Source organism: Rana temporaria, chromosome 3 (assembly GCF_905171775.1).
Source record: "Rana temporaria chromosome 3, aRanTem1.1, whole genome shotgun sequence".
Taxonomy (NCBI): Eukaryota; Metazoa; Chordata; class Amphibia; order Anura; family Ranidae; genus Rana; species Rana temporaria.
The window spans coordinates 68,998,998-69,018,938 of NC_053491.1; the positions used below are offsets into that span (position 1 = coordinate 68,998,998).

At 43.4% G+C, this 19,941-nt stretch overlaps 1 protein-coding gene across 1 annotated transcript in view; it reads left to right on the forward strand.

Annotated features, from left to right (window-relative positions):
• The window catches only part of UNC13C (unc-13 homolog C), an 829,386-nt gene that overhangs the window by 300,154 nt on the left and 509,291 nt on the right, over window positions 1-19,941 (forward strand). The window contains exons 6-7 of the mRNA XM_040342717.1: window positions 2,302-2,373; window positions 16,051-16,270. Coding sequence (XP_040198651.1) covers window positions 2,302-2,373; window positions 16,051-16,270 — 292 coding nt within the window. The remainder of the gene's footprint in view (window positions 1-2,301; window positions 2,374-16,050; window positions 16,271-19,941) is intronic.

Sequence of the window (19,941 nt, forward strand, 5' to 3'; positions counted from 1 at the left end):
AGGAACTACTTTTTTAAATCGGTGTAGCGCCGCAGATGCGGCGTCTCACCGATTAGGACGGTCCTATTGCCGACAATTGCCAGAAAATGCCGCCGATTTGAGATGCGATTTGACATCTCAAATCGCATCTCAAATCGTACCAGTGTGAACCAGGCCTTAAAGCATTTTGCATTCATGATTGTATATCTCAGTGATTTCTACACAGCATGATTGAATGTTGTAAATCTACTTTTGCAGGATGGACACTCAAATAGTCTTTCCATGCATATGCTTCAGTTGGACTTATAATCAAGATTTGCAATTTTATTTAGATGCTGTTTACATGTACTTACCAATGTCTTCCAGCCGTGATGAACTGCAATATCTGCAATACGTGCAATACCTACATAGTATAGATTATATTTGCATAGGTTCCTTTGTACTGCCTAAAGCCTCAATTAGAGTCCTTGCCTTTTGGACAGTTTGATTTATCGAGATTACCTACTTCCTGGCTTCTGGGTCCTGTCTCTTGATCTGTTGGAGACCAGGAGCTGTTAATGACAGTTCAATCTCTCCAGTCTCAGCATAAATACGGGTACACCATATGAAGCCTCTGCTAAATTACAGTTCCTCACTTGCTTCTGGGTTTTTAACTTATTTGGTCAGTGATGGGTCATTTACACACATCTTGACTGATGTGGATCTACATCGTTAAATGATGTGGTTGAAACTGGATTTACATCAGGGAATTCTTTTATGTATTTTCTTTTAATAAAGGACGTGTTCAATTGTGTGGGTGTTTTTTTCCTTTTGCTATTGACATTTTTTTGAATTAATACCAAAAGAATGCCAAAATAAAAAATAATATATTTTTTTAGTGTTTACTAGTTTTTACACTTTTGCACATTAACTTTTACCTTTATAGTGTAAGGCTGGGTTCACACCATTGCGAGTTGGATGCGCATTCTGCATCCAATTCTCAGTAGCAGGAGAATTTGACGTGCTCTCTATGAAGCCAATTCACATCTCTCTGCTGTAGCTCCATTGCGAATTTGCACGGGAGCCACATGTGGTGATGGTGTGAACCCAGCCTAAATGTGGAAAATTTCAGGCAGGTTTGAATGTGGTTTTCACAGTAATGGGTAAGTATTAGCCATGTGACATCCATATGAAGGAACTAATAATTTGTGTCCTGGGCAAAAATGGGTACTAAATAACTATTTCTAGAGGTAGACTTTTTATCAGTGAGATTTTCTGTGTGAGGACCAGTTTACATACATCGCACATTGCCTTACCCAGCACTTCTGCCTTGCAGCATTTGGGGCTTCAGGTCAAATCCTAACCAAGACACTATGTGCATAGCCTTTGCATGTTCTCTCTATGCTTATGTTGGTTTGCTCCCACACTCCAAAGACAGACTGGTAGGTTTGTTGGCTCCTGTCCAAACTTGCCCTAGTATGTAAATGTATGTATGTTAGATAAGGACCTTAGATTTTAAGCTCCTTGAAAGCAGGGACTGATGAGAATGAGTACAAAAAAAGAAAGAAAGAAGGATGCGCCAATCTAAGTGCAGTAGAATAAGAAGTTTAATAAAATTGTGTAAACATACAGCCAAATGGCTACTCACAAAATATAGGAAGTGTAAGGCATATATATATCTGTGGTCCAGTGTCACTTAGGTGTCTGGCAAATCCTGGTCCCCAGCAGAGTCTTCAGCGAACGGTGGGGGGGGGGGGGGGCTGATGGTAATAGCATTCCAATATCCTGGACAACCACAGGGGAAGTACAAGCCGCTGTACGAGACGGCGTGCGTCTCAGGGTGGACCGCAGCATAGGGTCGTCGCACTGGAAGTGACGTGGAGTAGGGGAACGAACCAATCGGATGACGCATTTCACAGCCTCCACTGTTTCCTCAGATCCATCTGAGGAAACAATTTTTTCCACTGATGAGAATGAAAAGCACCTCAAAAATTGATGGTGCTGTATTCTTATTTGTAATACATAATGAGATTATAAGAATCACAGGGTGGCAGCAGAACTGTGTTAAAGTACTGATATTTGCCAATAGTCTGCACATAATTTTCTTCTTGGCTTCACTGGTTTATCAAAAAAGGGTTAAATACTATTTTACATAATATTTGTATTCCTGGCAATTCTTGTTTAATAGTTAAAATTCTAATAATTGTTATGTAGCTCATCTCTTACAATGCACTCTGTCATAATGCATGAGCAGTCTGCTTTATTACATTGCCATCATATATTGAAAATTGATGTCATGTTTACACTATGCTGAGAGTGACGTGCAGTCTTTCTGCTTACTAGACACTGGCTGCAAGGAAAGCTGGAATCTCTCTTGCAATGGTTATCCGGACATCTGTGAACAATGAGGAACTGGTAGGTACTGTTTTATAAAACATTATATATATAAAAAAAATACAAATTGGCTTGCCAGCACAAGCAGTATATGGATTTGTGTGAGTGGGCTTTGGGCTTGTGTTATTGGGAAAATGCATGCTTTCAGGTGTGTTTATTTGCATTTAAAGTGGATGTAAACCCGATTTTTTTTTTGTTTTGTTTTTTGCTGTCACAATGTAGTGTATAAGATTTCTTATCATCTGTGCCCAGTCTTGCCACAAAGAGTTAATCCAGCTCTGAGCGATCCTCTTTTTTCTTTTTTCAGTGGGATAAACGGACAAACAGAAGAAAACTTTTGTCCGTTCCGCCCCCTTGCTGTGAATGACAGGTTATTTACATATCTCATGCACTAAGCCTGAGACAGGCATTATTTTTTAATTCCCACCCCCACTCCTTTTCTGAAGTCATGTGGTTACTTTTCTGGATTTTGACTGGATGTTAGTGATCATAGCAGAAGTTCAGTGTAGGCAATACACATGAGAAAATGCATGTTGACAAGGGGAGTGTAGAGGTGGGCGGGGAGTCTACTGACATCACAACTCCACCCACCGAGCTCCAGACAACAGACCCACCCACAGAATCTGCAGTATTTCAGTTCTTATAACAGACAGAGGGGAGACATTTGACATGTAAGGATACATGCAGGAGGCATCTATATCCTTATAGACAGCACTATGGCAGTAGTTTAGAAAGGATGAGAGTGGGTTTACATCCACTTTAAGATCATTTGGAGATGCTTCTGAGATCAAGGAGAGTAAAATGATGGGTGTATATGAACTGCAGTTGACCTCCTTCTCTCTTACATTCAATATTTTTCTAAGCTCCATCAACCTGCTTCAAGCTGCATTAGCATTCCTACTGACTTGAATAGGTTGAATTGGAATAGAAGCAGTTCTGATGTAATAAAAGCCCCTTAAGGCTGTATTGCACCTATGCTTTTTTTGTGCTTTTTGCATTTTGCCGATTTGCACTACAGTCCATTTACCATGGTTTCCTATAAAACACGTTCTGTAATGCAAATCTGCAAAATGAAAAAAGCACTAAAAATGCATAGATGTGAATCAGGCCTTACTTAGGCTTAACTGAAACCCAATTCCAGCCTGGAAAAACATTATAAACGACCCAAAAGCTTGAAAAAGTAACTCAATTGCTTGACTCATCTTCTTTCTGACATTGTCCACTGCACACTGGCCACTCCTCAATGCAGCTGTGTTCCTACTCTGAGTTTAATAATAGCTAGTCAGTCAACCCATGAGCTCTGTGCCCACTGTGTCAACGATCCACACACAACCACCACCCTTGACTCACAGCAGAATGTTCTAGAACTGTCACATCCTCAGATCCAAAACAAAGACACCTGGAAGCGAAGGATACATTTTTTATAAGCCATGGGGGTACTCCAATGGGGTGGGGGTTTGAATCATCCCCAGCTTTTTATATCTCCCAAACACTTAACAAGCCTGATTTTCTTGTTGTATTTTTTGTCTTCACTACTCCCACATGGCTACAAATAAGGTGTCACTTTCTTGTAGCTAAACTCAATTGTTTTTTTTTATATTAGTGATTCCAATGGGGAAATATGACACCACCATTTGACTTTGTAATAATTATGCCAGTTGTGTTAAACTGGCAATATCACACTCACTCAACACATTAAATTCAAGATACTAACAGCAACTTACAAAGCCACCCACAACTCTGCCCCCAGCTACATCACTAAACTAGTCTCAAAATACCAACCAAATAGTTATTAGGGATGAGCTTCGAGTTTGAGTTGAACTCATGTTCGACTCGAACATTGCCTGTTCGGCGAACAACGAACAATTTGGGGTGTTCGCAGCAAATTCGAAAAGCCGCGGAACACCCTGTTAAAGTCTATGGGAGAAATCTAAAGTGCTAATTTTAAAGGCTAATATGCAAGTTATTGTCCTAAAAAGTGTTTGGGGACCTGGATCCTGCACCAGGGGACATGTATCAATGCAAAAAAAAGTTTTAAAAACTGCAGTTTTTTCGGGAGCAGTGAATTTAATAATGCTTTTCCCGTACTTAGAACTGTCTCTGTATAAAGTGTAATTTCTGAAGGAAAAAAGTCATTTAAACTGGATTCGCGGCTATAATGAATTGTCGGCTCCAGGCAATTCAGAGAGAATTCATTCATAAAAAAAAAAGCGTGGGGTCCCCTCAAATTCAATTACTAGGCCCTTCAGGTCTGGTATGGATATTAGGGGAACCCCACCGTCAATTTAAAAAAAAAAAATTACGTGGGGTTCTCTCCAAATATCCATTCCAGACCCTTCAGGTCTGGTGTGGATTTTAAGGGGAACTCCACCCCAAATAAAAAAAATGGTGTGGAGTTCCCCCAAAAATCCACACCAGACCCCTTATCCGAGCACGTAACCTGGCCGACCGCAAAAAAGAGGGCGGCTCCCCCCTCTCCTGAACCGTACCAGGCCACATGCCCTCAACATGGGTAGGATGTCCCCATGTTGATGGGGACAAGGGCCTCATCCCCACAACCCTGGCCGGTGGTTGTGGGGGTCTGCGGGCAGGGGGCTTATCAGAATCTAGAAGACCCCTTTAACAAAGGGGACCCCCAGATCCTGTCCCCCCCCTATGTGAATTGGTAATGGGGTACATTGTACCCCTACCATTTCTTGAAGGAAGTGTAAATAGTTGTAAAAAAACACACACACACCATGGAAAAAAGTCCTTTATTAAAAATAAAAAATAAATAAAAAATCCAGCGGTGGTAATCCACTCTCGATCCCGGCTACCCGTTTCAACGTTGTCGGTATCCAGCAATGGGTGATCTCCTCTCCGGTCCAGCGATGAGAAGATTTTCCGGAATCCAGAGTGCAGCATCGCCGGCCGCCTGTCTCCACCGGAGATATCCCAGCGAATGACGCTGCCGAAGCTGTAACATTTCTTATATTGGTGAGGTGGGGCCACCAGTCATGTGACCCAGGCTTCCCCCTTGCGTCCGAGGGGGCGGGGTCACGTGATGGGCGGCCCCGCCTCACCAATATAAGAAATGTCACAGCTTCAGCAGCGTCATTCGCCGGGCTGTCTCCGGTGGAGACAGGCAGCCCGCGATGCTGCGCTCTGGATCCCGGACTATCTTCTCATCGCTGGACCGGAGAGGAGATCACCCGTCGCTGGATACCGACAACATTGGAGCGGGGAGCCGGGACCGAGTGGATTACCACCGCTGGATTATTTTTTTTATTTTTTTTTTTAATAAAGGACTTTTTTCCACGGTGTGTGTGTTTTTTTTACAACTATTTACACTTCCTTTGTGAAATGGTAGGGGTACAATGTACAATGTACCCCATTACCAATTCACATAGGGGGGCAGGATCTGGGGGTCCCCTCTGTCCCCCCTCTTTCCCACAGGCCAGGTTAACGTGCTCGGATAAGGGATCTGGTGTAGATTTTTGGGGGAACTCCACGCCATTTTTTTTTTAAATTTAGGCTGGAGGGTCTGGAATGGATATTTGGGGGGACCCCACACTTTTTTTTATGAATGAATTCTCTCTGAATTGCCGGGAGCCGACAATTCATTATAGCCGCGGGTCCGGTTTAACCACTTGCCCACCGGGTTAATTCTGGCACTTCTCTCCTTCATGTGAAAATCACAATTTTTTTGCTAGAAAATTAATCAGAACCCCCAAACATTATATATTTTCCCTGTTCGTCTTTCAGGACAGGTACTGTAGAGAGAGACACAGGCTCCTCCCCTCACAGGAAACACCGCCTTCCAATTAAGAATTTAAGCCTCATCCTCCCTCAGCTCCTCAGTTTATGGTGTTTCCTCCGGAGGGGAGACACCGCTGGGGGCCAAGGGCCAGACAGCTGGGGAAGCTGAGGCCAGTTTTCCTGAGAGGGGGGACCTGTTCTCCCTGGGCTCAGGGCTATTTTTTAAACGCATGGCGTCCTGGTTGACTGGGGAAGTCACTTACCCAGGACATCGCCGTGTAGCGTCCCGCGGACATTCCTGGGGTGGATTCAGCCGCGGAGGCCTATTCACTCAACGCACAGGGGTGGCGCTGCAGGCGGGGTGCACGCTCCCTGTGAGATTTCACAGTCGGCCAGGAGCTGGGCCGGACCGGATGACGAGTGACGTCAGTTCCGGGGGGGGCGGGCACTTCCGCCGGATACGCGTCACTGGTCCCGGACGCTGCAGTGTGAAAAGGCCTGACGCTGGGCTGGTGTGGCCTCTCTCTTCTCAGCCGTAGGGTCGGCGTTTTGGCAGGCAGTCGCGACCACATTCCTCAGCGAGATGTCGGAAGCAGAGGCTTCCCGTGCACCTCCGGATGACGACAGCACCAGCCACTCTAAGGTAAGGAGAACCCTGGGGTGGTGTTCCCTTATCATGTTGTACAGCTTCACTGGTGATTTTTTTTGTTTTCTTCTCCTGGTGGTCGGGGAGTTTGTTAGTGTAGTGTGTCTGGAACCCTGGTGGTGGTTGGTCCTAGAACACTCCTGGTGGTTACCTGTGTTATGCGCTGGTCTCTCTTTTAATCTAGCCTCCACTTTCTTCTGTGTTTTTCAGAAATCCACAGAAAAATCAGCCCACAGCAGGAAGAAATGCCCTTCCTGCAGATCTTCACTTAGTGAGAGTTGGAACAAAGCACTTTGCAGGAGATGTATTGAGGGGCTGGTTAAAGAAAGGGAGGCAGAGCAGGCATCTGAATTAGCAGCTTCTATGAAAGAGCTTTCTGGCACCTTTCAATCGTTTAAAGATATTTTTGCTAATTTTCAATTGCCCCAAAGCAGCCCTTCTGTAGCGCAACAGGTAATTCCACCGAATCCTGAGGTTCTTCCCTCTGGGAGTAGAGAGAAACCTGCGGATATCAGAGAGGATGCTGAGGAGGAGCAAGACAGTGCCGCTTCTAGCTCCCAAGAGGAGTCAGATAGTGAGAAGACAGAGGCAGGGTCCTCAAAGGTCTCTCGCTACAAGCTTTCCCTTGAAGAGGTGGAAGAGTTATTGGAAACTATCCACGCTACTTTAGGGATAGTTGAGGAGAAAAAGACACTGTCACTCCATGACCAGATGTACAGTGGTTTGGGAGAACAAAAGAAAAGGGTTTTTCCAGTCCATGAAGTACTGGTCAATGCCATCAAAAAAGAATGGCAGGACCCAGAGAGGAAACCTTTCTTCTCAAACTCTTTGAAGAGGAGGTTTCCTTTTTCTGAAGAGGAGGCTTCAGTATGGAACAAATCCCCCAAACTAGATGCCGCCTTTTCGCAGGTATCCCGACATACGGACTTGGCGTTTGAGGACATGGGGGTCCTTTCAGACCCCATGGACAGGCGGATGGATTCGCTATTAAAAAAGTCCTGGGATGCTTCCCAGGGGAACCTTAAGCCAGCTATGGCAGCAACAGTGGTGGCCCGTAATTTAGAGCATTGGCTCTTACAAATTAAGGCACATATTGAGGCCGGAACGCCAAAAGAGACTATACTTTCCTCTTTTCCAACTTTACTGAGTGGCGTACGGTATGTAGCGGACGCCTCAGCAGAGTCAATCCGCATGTCTGCCAGATCTGCAGCTCTATCTAATTCTGCAAGAAGAGCTCTCTGGCTCAAGACATGGCAGGGGGATAGCGCCTCAAAGGTTAAATTGTGCGGGATCCCCCTTACAGGAGACTTATTATTTGGGCCAGGCTTGGAGGCTGTCTTAGATCGTACAGCCGACAAGAAGAAGGCTTTCCCCTTAAAGAAAAAATTTGGGGGACAGACAAAGAAAAAATTCTGGACCCAAAAGAAGGTGGAAGTCCCCAAACCTGAGGGAAAGAAAAAGTTTTGGGGACCAAAAGGGAAAGGCCGTGCCGGGGCACTTTTTCGTGCTCCTGAACAGCCCCAAAAACCTCAATGACGGAGTCAAGGTGGGAGGAAGGTTGGGGGCCTTTCTCCCACAATGGGAGACGATCACCAGCAACCAATTTGTGCTGGGGATCATAAGGAGAGGGTACAGACTAGAATTCTCAAGTCCCCCCCCATCCAGACTCTTAGTCACCAATTTGCCCCAATGCAAAGAGAAATCTGTGGCTCTGATCTCCTCTCTTCAGGAGTTGGAGGATCAGGAGGTGGTAGTTCGGGTTCCATCGGAGGAGATAGGAAAGGGCTTCTACTCCCACATATTTGTGGTCCGCAAGCCTTCAGGAAAATTCAGGCTTATACTGAATTTAAAACCTCTAAACACCTCGGTCACGTACAAACGGTTTCGGATGGATTCCATCTATTCCGTGAGGACACTCCTCCTTCCGAACTGCTTCATGGCATCCATAGATTTAAAGGATGCCTACCTACACATCCCAATAGCGGAATGCCATCAGAGATTTCTCAGACTGGCCGTGAGGTCCAGAGAGGGGATGTTTCACCTGCAATTCAAAGCACTCCCCTTCGGGCTCTCCTCTTCCCCCCGCATATTCACCAAAGTGATGGTGGAGGTACTAGCCTTTCTACGTCTCAAGGGCATCCTGGTGATAGCTTACCTGGACGATCTGCTATTCTTTGCAGACTCTCCGACACGGTTGTCCCAGGACCTCCAGGTTGCAAAGGGGATTCTGGAGAACCTAGGTTGGTTACTCAATCTGGAAAAATCCAGCCTGACACCCTCCCAAAGAGTCACTTTTCTGGGATATGTACTGGACTCAACCAGACAGATGACTTTTCTCCCAATAGAAAAAGTTCAGAAGGTGGACAACGTAATATCACTTCTTCAGAGCAGTTGCCAGCTTCCGATAAGGAAAGTCATGTCAGCTCTGGGGTTATTAACATCTTGTCTTCCTGCAGTGCAGTGGGCGGGTCTGCATTTCCGACCTCTACAACTGTTCATACTGAACATTTGGGACCACAAACCGGAATCCTTGGATTCCCTGATATCCATACCGGTTCACATCAAGAGGTCCCTTTGGTGGTGGAGGAAGGGGGCGAACCTTTTACAGGGCCTGGATTGGATCTCCCCGATTTCCAGAACAGTGACAACAGATGCCAGTGGCTCCGGTTGGGGAGCACACCTGGACTCCCTTCTGACACAGGGTCGCTGGGCAAAAGAGGACTCGCAAAAATCTTCGAATTGGAGAGAACTAAAAGCGATAGAGTTAGCCCTCAAAGCCTTTCAGAAGGAGCTGCAGGGACAGCATGTTCGAATCAGGACAGACAACTCCTCGGCAGTAGCTTATGTCAACAAGCAGGGGGGCACCAGGAGCAAGTCCTTATGGGATCTGACAAAATCTATTCTCATATGGGCGGAGGCCAATGTCTTGTCCCTCTCAGCCATACATCTGAAGGGAGAATTAAATCAGGTCGCAGACTTCCTCAGCAGGAAGAAACTGAGGGAGGGCGATTGGGTTCTGAATCAGGAAGTTTTCAGAGCGATCACTCAAAGATGGGGTCTTCCGGAGGTGGATTTATTCGCCTCAAGAGAAAATGCCAAAACTCGGCTCTTTTTTTCCCTAAACAGATGGGATGGAGCTCTGGCGGTGGACGCTCTGGCCCAAACCTGGAAGTTCTCCAGGTGTTATGCTTTCCCCCCTCCGGTTCTAATACCAGCAGTCCTGAGGAAACTGCAGGGGGAGAACACAACACTCATTCTCATCGCACCTCATTGGCCCAGGAGACCATGGTTCTCTATCCTAAAAAATCTATCGATAGAATCTCCTTGGATTCTACCAATTCGGGAGGATCTCCTTTTGCAGGGTCCAATCTGCTGCCCGCAGGTAGAGAGATGGAACCTGGCAGCCTGGCTTCTGAGGAAGAGCTGCTGAGGGGCAAAGGGTTTTCAGAACGCTTGGTTGAAACACTCCTAAGCTGTAGAAAGAAGGAGACGCAAGCCATTTACCAAAAAGTGTGGAAACGGTTTAACATCTGGTGTGCAGAAAGCTCATTCAGTGTCAACAGCTCTGTGGCTGTTTTAGAATTTCTTCAAGCTGGAGCTGATAAAGGGTTGGCAACTAGCACGCTGAAGGGTCAGGTGTCAGCGCTAAGTGTATTTTTTGAAAAACAACTAGCATTTGACCCTTGGGTCTCTAGATTTTTTAAGGCTTTGAGTAGACGGAGACCTGTTAAAACCTCCAACTTCCCAGTTTGGGATCTCTCATTGGTTCTTCAAGCCTTTACAGTAGAACCATTTGAGCCTTTAGACAAATGTAGTTTAAAAGTGATCACTCTCAAAACAGTGTTTTTAGTAGCGATCACTACTGCCAGGAGAGTGAGCGAACTCGAGGCCCTATCTATTAGGGTCCCCTTTTTTCAAGTTTTTCCGGATCGCATCATTTTTAAGACAGATCCGGCTTTTCTACCAAAGGTAGCTTCTAAGTTTCACAGAAGTCAAGAAATAACATTGCCTTCTTTTTGTTCAAATCCTGTGAGGGAACAGGAACACAAGTTTCACAACCTAGATGTTAGGAGGTGTGTCCTACAATACTTGGATTACACAAGTCAGTTCAGGAAAGCTGATTCACTATTTGTTTTGTTTTCTGGGTCCAAGAAAGGGTCTAGGGCTTCTAGACGCACGATAGCCAGGTGGTTAAGGGCAGCCATCGTTCTAGCCTATTCTTCTAGGGGAGTAGAGCCTCCACAGGGTATCAAGGCTCATTCCACCAGGGCAGTAGCAACTTCCCAAGCAGAGTGTGCTGGTGCTTCCCCGGAGCAGATCTGCAAGGCTGCAACATGGTCTAGTTTCTCAACGTTTGTAAAACATTACAGACTGGACCTACTTTCAACCAAAGACCAGGCTTTTGGACGCAAAGTACTGCAAGCAGTTGTCCCACCCTAGGGTAAGGTGCTCGCTTATCCTCTCTACAGTACCTGTCCTGAAAGACGAACAGGGAAAAACGGGGTTACTTACCGGTAACATCCCTTTTCCTGGAGTCTTTCAGGACAGCACTGGTACCCACCCTCTTTTGTTGTAGGGGATATTATGGAAACTCATCAGACGAGGCCGTCAGGTAAGATGTAATTTTATACTTTTATGACGTGTTCTTGTGTCTCCCCAGCTGGCCGGAGGTACTCTGGAAAAAACTGAGGAGCTGAGGGAGGATGAGGCTTAAATTCTTAATTGGAAGGCGGTGTTTCCTGTGAGGGGAGGAGCCTGTGTCTCTCTCTACAGTACCTGTCCTGAAAGACTCCAGGAAAAGGGATGTTACCGGTAAGTAACCCCGTTTTTTTTTTAGCAGACATCCTAGGGAATAAAATGGCAGTCATTGCAATACTTTTTGTCACACCGTATTTGCGCAGCGGTCTTACAAGCGCACTTTTTTTGGATAAAAATCACTTTTTTGAATTAAAAAATAAGACAACAATACATTTTGCCCAATTTTTTTATATATTGTGAAAGATAATGTTACGCCGAGTAAAATGATACCCAACATGTCACGCTTAAAAACTGCGCCCGCTCGTGGCATGGCGTCAAACTTTTACCCTTAAAAATCTCGATAGGCGACGTTTAAAAAATTCTACAGGTTGCATTTTTTGAGTTGCAGAGTAGGTCTAGGGCTAGAATTATTGCTCTCACTCTAACGATCGCGGCGATACCTCACTTGTGTGGTTTGAATACCGTTTTCATATGCGGGCGCTACTCGCGTATGCGTTTGCTTCTGCGCGCGAGCTCGTCGGGACGGGGCGCTTTAAAAAAAAAATTTTTGGTTTTCTTATTTATTTTTATTTCGTTTTATAATTTTTTACACTGAAAAAAAAAAAAAAAAATTTATCACTTTTATTCCTATTACAAGGAATGTAAACATCCCTTGTAATAGAAACAAGCATGACAGGTCCTCTTAAATATGAGATCTGGGGTCAAAAAGACCTCAGATCTCATAATTAGACTTAAATGCAAAAAAAAAAATAAAAAAAATAAAATGTCATTTTTTCAAATGACAAAAAAAAAAATGTTTCTTTAAGAGGCTGGGCGGGACTGACGTTTTGACGTCACTTCCGCCCAGCAGAGCTATGAGGACGGGTGAAGGAGATTTCTCCTTCAGTCCCGTCCCCGCTCAGCTACCGGACACATCCGATCCCCTCCGCCGCTACCGACAGCTCCGGTAAGCGGCGGAGGGCGCGGGAGAGCGGCGGGAGGGGGGCCCCCTCTCCCGCCACCGATAACGGCGATCTCGCGGCGAATCCGCCGCGGAGACCGCCGTTATCGTGTACACCACCGCCCCCTGAAAAGATGAATATCTCGGTTGTGGCAGCAGCTGCTGCCGTTATCGAGATATTCAACTTTAAAAAGAGGACGTCTTTTTGACATGGGGCGGTGGTCAAGAGGTTAAATTACTTTTTTTCTTTCAGAAATGACACCTTTGCAGAGACAGTTCTAAGTACGGGAAACATGCGCTATTTCACATGCTTACTTTACACCCCCCTAGGTACGAAATGTAATGGTTTTACTTTAAGCATTATTAAATTCACTGCTTCCTGAAAAAACGTCAGTTTTTAAAACTTTTTTTGCATTGATACATGTCCCCTGGGGCAGGACCCAGGTCCCCAAACACTTTTTAGGACAATAACTTGCATACTAGCCTTTAAAATTAGCACTTTAGATTTCAAACGTTCGAGTCCCATAGACTTTAACGGGGTTCTAAAGTTCACACGAACGTTTGGTTCTCAGGTTCTGGTGCGAACTGAACAGGGGGGTGTTCGGCTCATCCCTAATAGTTATCTTTGTTCCCCCCCAAGACCTCCTGTTCTCTAGCTCCCTAATGCCCACCTCCAGGACTTTTCCAGAGCCTCTCCTATTCTCTCGAACTCCCTAGCCCAATCTGTCTGACTATCTTCTACTCTGTCCACTTTTAGACAATCCCTAAAAATCTCTTCAGAGAGGCCTATCCAGCCCACACCTAACAACTGTACATTAATTTTCTCCATCAGAACACCCCCCACAGTTATTACCTTTTGTATGTCTTGACCTTCCCTCTAATGCCGTGTACACAAGACCATTTTTCGGGTTCTAAAAAAAAAGTTTTAATGGTCTAGAAAAAACATTTTTTTTTCAACCCGATCATTAAAACGGCCTTGCCTACACACGATAATGAAAAAAAATGCTCTAGCAAAGTGCGGTGACGTACAACACGTACAACGGCACTATAAAGGGGAAGTTCCAGTCAGATGGCGCCACCCTTGGGGCTGCTTTTGCTGATTTTGTGTTAGTAAAAGACGATTCACGCTTTTCAGTCTGTTACAGCGGGATGAATGTGCTTACTCCATTACGAACGCTACTTTTACCAGAACGAGCGCTCCCGTCTCTTAACTTGCTTCTGAGCATGCACGTTTTTTTTCACGTCATTAAAGCCCACACACGACCATTTTTTCCAACCTTAAAAAATGTTAATGCCCATTTTTTAGATTGTGAAAAATGCTCTGGAGCCCACACACAATCGTTTTTAATGACTTAAAAAAAAATAACGAAATTTTTTAGAACCCTTAAAACGGTTGTGTATACACGGCATTAGATTTTAAGCTCTAACGTGCAGGGCTCTCTGATTCTTACTGTATTCAAATGTATTGTAATTGTACTGTCTGTCCTTATGTTGTAAAGTGAAACACAAACTGTTGGCGTTATATGAAACTTGTATATAAATAATATATACAAATATATAAATAATATTAAAGTTGACTTTCTAGAAGATGAAGTGTTCTGCATGGGATTCAGCTTGCCGGCAACTATTAAACAATGAGGGGCATTTATCAAACATTTACACTTATTGTTTCCAGTAAATAGTTGCATTCTTAAATGTAAGCACATAATGTAACTGTGTAACCATTTTAGTGCTTATTCGTGCGTTGTAGAATCTCCCGCAGGGGAAAGTAATTTTGCAACTAGAAAGCATCTAGTTGCAGCAAGTGCATAAACAATAAGGACAGTTGCAGTGTTATTTTGAAAGCAGGGTTTATACCTGCGGGGGACTGAAGAGAATCGGGGACTAATGCCTTGAAAGAAACTTGAAACAGCATCAGTAAAGAGGGTTATAAGTGAGGTGGAAAGAGCAGAGAAAGTAGTATGCTTTTTCTGGGGTGGGGGGTGGATGGTGAGTTGACAAAGAGAGTTGCATTATGTTTGGAAGGGGAGTCATAGGGAAGGGTGCTTTATGAATGCTGTGGATCATAGCCAGGAACAATACATCCTTACTGCAGGGTGGATGTGTGGGTAGGACAGGTGGACTATTTTTTTATAGGTACTGTATAAGAAAGCAGCAATCTGATGAGGGCAGAGAGATTTCCAGAGAGATGTGAGGCAGAAGACTATACATGCACTGTGTTATCCCCCTAACGCTGCCTTCCCGCTGCCCTTTACGTGGGTTTTAATTCCTGGGAGGTGGTGCAGCTTCTGTATCACGAGACCACTGTGATTGTTCCTCAAAGTAATCACATGAACAGGAGCAAACCCCACTGGCTTCCAATCAGAAGTCTTGACCGAAAGTAATTAATGACAGCTCAAGAAGTGTGCTGGGAGCACACAGTGAGCACACCCTCAGCACACCACCTCATGCCACTGTGTACGCATATGTGTGGTGGGTGGGTGTTAAAGCTCGCCTCTCTTGCCACCACATGTATTCAATATACAGTTATCAAGGAGTTAAGAAGTCCTCAGGAGTATGTCTCAGCAGTGCGATAAATCTGAGTGTGCGATAATCTGTCACTATTTGTAAACTAACTCAGTGGTCACCTAGATGGCTGTAGCACCAATTACAGCTGCTTCTGTCCCCCGCTGGCTCTACCCTGAGAACTGAGCGATCACAAACGGCTGTTGCACAGTTCTTCCCCTGCTCTGAGCAGAGAGCCGTCACTGTCAGTCAGGGCCCCTCCAGAGCTCACTGGAGCATTGGACTGTGGGTGGGGGGGATACTGGCTCAGGCTCTCAGCAGCCCACTGAGGGGCAGAGCCAGCTGCCAGTTCTGGCTTCTGGGTGGATCCCAACTATATGGTCAGAATCTTTTCAGAGCCTGTACTGATTGAGTGACGTCAGCTGTCAGCGGACTTTAGAAAACGGGTCACAGGAGTGCAGAACAAACTGCACTCTTGTGATCCATAGAAGAAGTATAGCCAAAAAAGCTTTGGCTATACTTCTCCTTTTAATAAAAAGATTTAGAATATTTAGCATGATTTTTTTAATTCCAACTGAAAAAAAGTTGTAAAGCTGTTTATAAATGTCCCCCAGTGGCTCTAGTAGAGCAAACAAAAGGAAACATAAAAACTTAGTGGGTGAGGCTTTCCCACAAAGACGTGCTATGAAATATTATTAAGCCAGCAATTACTTTTCCTTTTAAAGAGACTAAGATAGATTATTTCTGACACATTTAAATAAAAAAACAGTAATTAAAACATGCTCTCTGTGAGTGAATACATTCTTTGTCCTATGTTTTATCCTCAGCAACAATGGGTGGATAAGCGGAAAGACATTTGTTGTTAGATTTTACTTTCTGTAAATAATTGTCATATATTATAGGTTTGCCAGAATTGGGTGTTTTAGTATATTGATTAAAAGAGAAACCAGTTTTCAGTTGTAACATGCAATTTATATAAGTGTTTTTCTTCTCTGTATGCATCAGCCAACAACTGATTGTATAGTGCTGTAACCACTGCAGAATAACTGTCTGTGAAAACATAGAGGCTGCTTGATACTAATAACAGTCTGCTTGATGTTTTACTCAATAGAAAACCCATGTTTTCAAAAAGACCTTGCAAGCCCTTATTTACCCAATATCATCCACCACCCCTCACAACTTTGAAATATGGACAGCGACTACACCAACATATTGCTACGAATGTGAAGGTCTGCTGTGGGGGATCGCAAGACAAGGCATGAGATGTACAGAATGTGGGGTCAAGTGTCATGAAAAATGCCAAGACCTTCTTAATGCTGACTGCTTGCAAAGTAGGTATCTTTTTAGCTAATTTCCGAACATAATAATGCATTATAAGGTATTGCAGTATATCAGTTGCTGGATAGTTCTAGGCTGTTCAGTGTGCTAAAATGTAGTGTTATATTGTTTCTTCCAAAAAATTTACATTAGCTTGGATTTACTGCAGATAAGACAAGACATATTTTCTGGTAAATATGATATTTACCAGAAAGACTGACTTGCTAGTAGGCGTCACTGACTCAGTCAACCACTTGGCCAAGTAATAGCAAGCCATTAGTTCTCTTTTGCTACATGGTATGCCAGAATAAGAAGTTCTAAAAATGAATTTTAAGCTTTCCTTAAGATAATATTATTGAATGTATTAATGGTGACATAGCGACAATAAAAAATCCTGATTTTGGGGTATAGGATTCCCGTCCATATACAAACCTTCAATAAATGTATTTGCTCTTTTTGTTACCAATAAGGTTGACATCATGGAGACTGTCTTTGCAGATGGATCTACCCCTACCACTACCATGTTCACCTCTGTTAACCGAAAGAATATCTTTTTCCAGGGTGATGCAATAATACCGTAATCGAGAATCCATGTTACCAGATTTGACAGTGGCTGTGGTGCATCCTCACCTGCCTCTTTATGTCCTCTTTGCTTTGGAAAAGCCATCTGTGGCTATGCTTTCTCCAAGGTGAAGTAATACTTAGTTACTGACTATTAGATGCCAGCAGCATACAATAGACATACAGTGGAACCTCGGATTACGAGCATAATCTGTTCCAGGCGAATGCTCGTAATCCAAAGTACTCGCATATCAGAGCGAGTTTCCCCATTGAAGTCAATGGAAACAAAAATTATTTGTTCTGCATTGACTTCTATTGTATGCAGTACCGCATGTGGCCAGAGGTGGGGGGCACCGGAGAGCCTCGGAAACACTGAAAGGTTCAAGGAAAGCTCGGGTGACCCCGGCAAACCTCGGGAACAGAGTATTTCCAAGTCCTTTCCAAGCATTTCCGAACGGCTCCAAATGGCACCGATCGACTCAGATCGGCGCCGTTCGGCTCGGCTCCGGTGCCCCCACCTCAGGCCAAATTCGGTACTGCACACCACTCTGGCTTGAATCCTGCTCATTTTGCGAGACAACACTAGCAAACCAAGTTAGGATTTTTAAAAACACAGAGCTCATATTGTGAAATGCTTGTTAACCGTGTTACTCGGTTCCACTGTATTTCTGTGTTTTTGTTATGGTTTTGCTTCGACCTGCAAAAGATAAAGACACTTCCCCTAAAAATAAAATCAGTTACCCCTGCTTCTTAAAGGACCCCCCACCCTTTGTAATTCCACTGCACATGATTGGGTATATAAAATCAACCAAGGTTCATCAACTTTTTAAAATATAGCATATGTCATACCATAGACCTAAATTCCATAAATGCAAGAATTGTATTCAAAATGATAGACTGTAAAGTATCTGAAAGACAAAGCGGTCTGAAAAGAATTATAGTGCCTCTGAAGCATTAAAAATAATTATTGCTTAGGTTGGTACGTATTTTCCCAGAATACCCTGTGACTGCATAGCCTAAACACGTTTGCTTGCCTATGAGTGAAGATTGAGTTGCAAGGGACTGATAAGTTTGTTGCATGTGTTGTAATGGGGGGATAGTAATCATTACCTTCTCATTAATTGCACAAACATATGTTATGTGCCATAATCTATCAACTGAGTGATAGTAATTGCTTGAAAATAGTGTTCTACATGCCTGATTTTCCATTAAGCAGACCAGAGATGAATTTCTCTTGTATCAGTCTGTGTTATTTACAAATGTACTTTTAGAGCATCAATAAAGCAATGAGAAGTGCTGTTACTTTGAGTTATTATCTTTCTCTATGGTCTGACTTATAACTCATATAACTTAATTGTGCCAAACGAAGTTGTTAAATCTTATGTGTAGCCACATGCACACTGTTTGGGATAATTTGCACTGTTTTTGTGGAATAATGCTTGCTTTTGAAGCTTCCATAATATATTGCAGAATTACATGGTTGAATTACTTTACAGTAAATGGTTAGTTTTTGAAGAATTTCAGCTGATAACATGTCGTTTTCAGGCAATACCATATGTGTCAGTGCTACCACAGTTTAATATGTCATTAACTAAATGAAGCTATAATGAAGCTATAATGAGATATAAGGTTATTACCCACCAGGGACCTTTTATGTATTGCTATCTGTAACCATGGAATCAATCCATTTAAAGTCTGTCTCATTCCCTCCAGCTCCACAAAATGTTTTAATATAGACTCAATGGGCAATTTCCCAAACTTCATCCAAAATAATTGAACAACATTTACCCTATATAAAAATCCAAATCTGAGGACAGTCACCCAACATTCACACAATGGAAATTATGTTCCCTGTCATTTGGCAACACTCTTCAATAGAGGGACTTTACTGTAATATTCACCCTAGATTAAATCGTAACGTTATTGCACATTTAGCTGACATCTCATCAAAAATGTTTGTACATAAAATGTGCCTGTCTATGTTGTTCTACACTTCTAGGGTTGACATTTTGAAGATTATTTTTTAATGAAAAAAAACAACAACATGGCCCCTACCTCTTACCAGAGCTAACCAGCCTGACCCATAAGGCATACAAGATGGTATCCCCATAGCCAGGGGGCAGCAAGTGTGGCAAAGCACCGATGCCCAGTGCAGAGGGACACCAAGCTCTTCACCATGGGCAAAATCCCACCATTGTTAACACAAAAAATGGGGAAATTATAGCATTTCTGTTAGGGAAATATTACTGTCCGTGTCTTTCTGTCCTAGTGACAACCAGCTGTATCATTTCTTATCCTGCTTTCACATGAAGGAAGTAGGGTAAAATCTTTTCAAGGGGGTCCCAAACTGCAGTAGACACTTGACAGAAACTTTTATGCCCCGTACACACGATCACTTTTTGTGATGAAAGAAAATTACATTTTTAAAAACGTCATTTAAAATGATCGTGTGTGGGCTAAACATCATTTTTTGTCTTCTGAAAAACGACCATAAAAAAATTCGAACATGCTTCAATTTTTTACGTCATTTTTTAAAATGTAATTTTTTGTGTCGTAAAAAATGATCGTGTGTGGGCAAAAAACGACGTTTTAACCACTTCCAGACCTTAGGTGTTTTTCAGATTCGGTGTTTGCAAGACTAAAACATTTTTTTCTGCTAGAAAATTACTTAAAACCCCCAAACATTATATATTTTTTTTTTCTAACACCCTAGAGAATAAAATAGTGGTCATTCCAATACTTTTTGTCACACCGTATTTGCGCAGCGGTCTTACAAGCGCACTTTTTTTGGAAAAAATTCACTTTTTTGAATTAAAAAATAAGACAACAATAAATTTGGCCCAATTGTTTTATATATTTTGAAAGATAATGTTACGCCGAGTAAAATGATGCCCAACATGTCACGCTTAAAAATTGCGCCCGCTCGTGGCATGGCGTCAAACTTTTACCCTTAAAAATCTTGATAGGCGACGTTTAAAAAATTCTACAGGTTGCATTTTTTGAGTTACAGAGTAGGCCTAAGGCTAAAATTATTGCTCTCGCTCTAACGATCGCGGCGATACCTCACTTGTGTGGTTTGAATACCGTTTTCATATGTCGGCGCTACTCGCGTATGCGTTCGCTT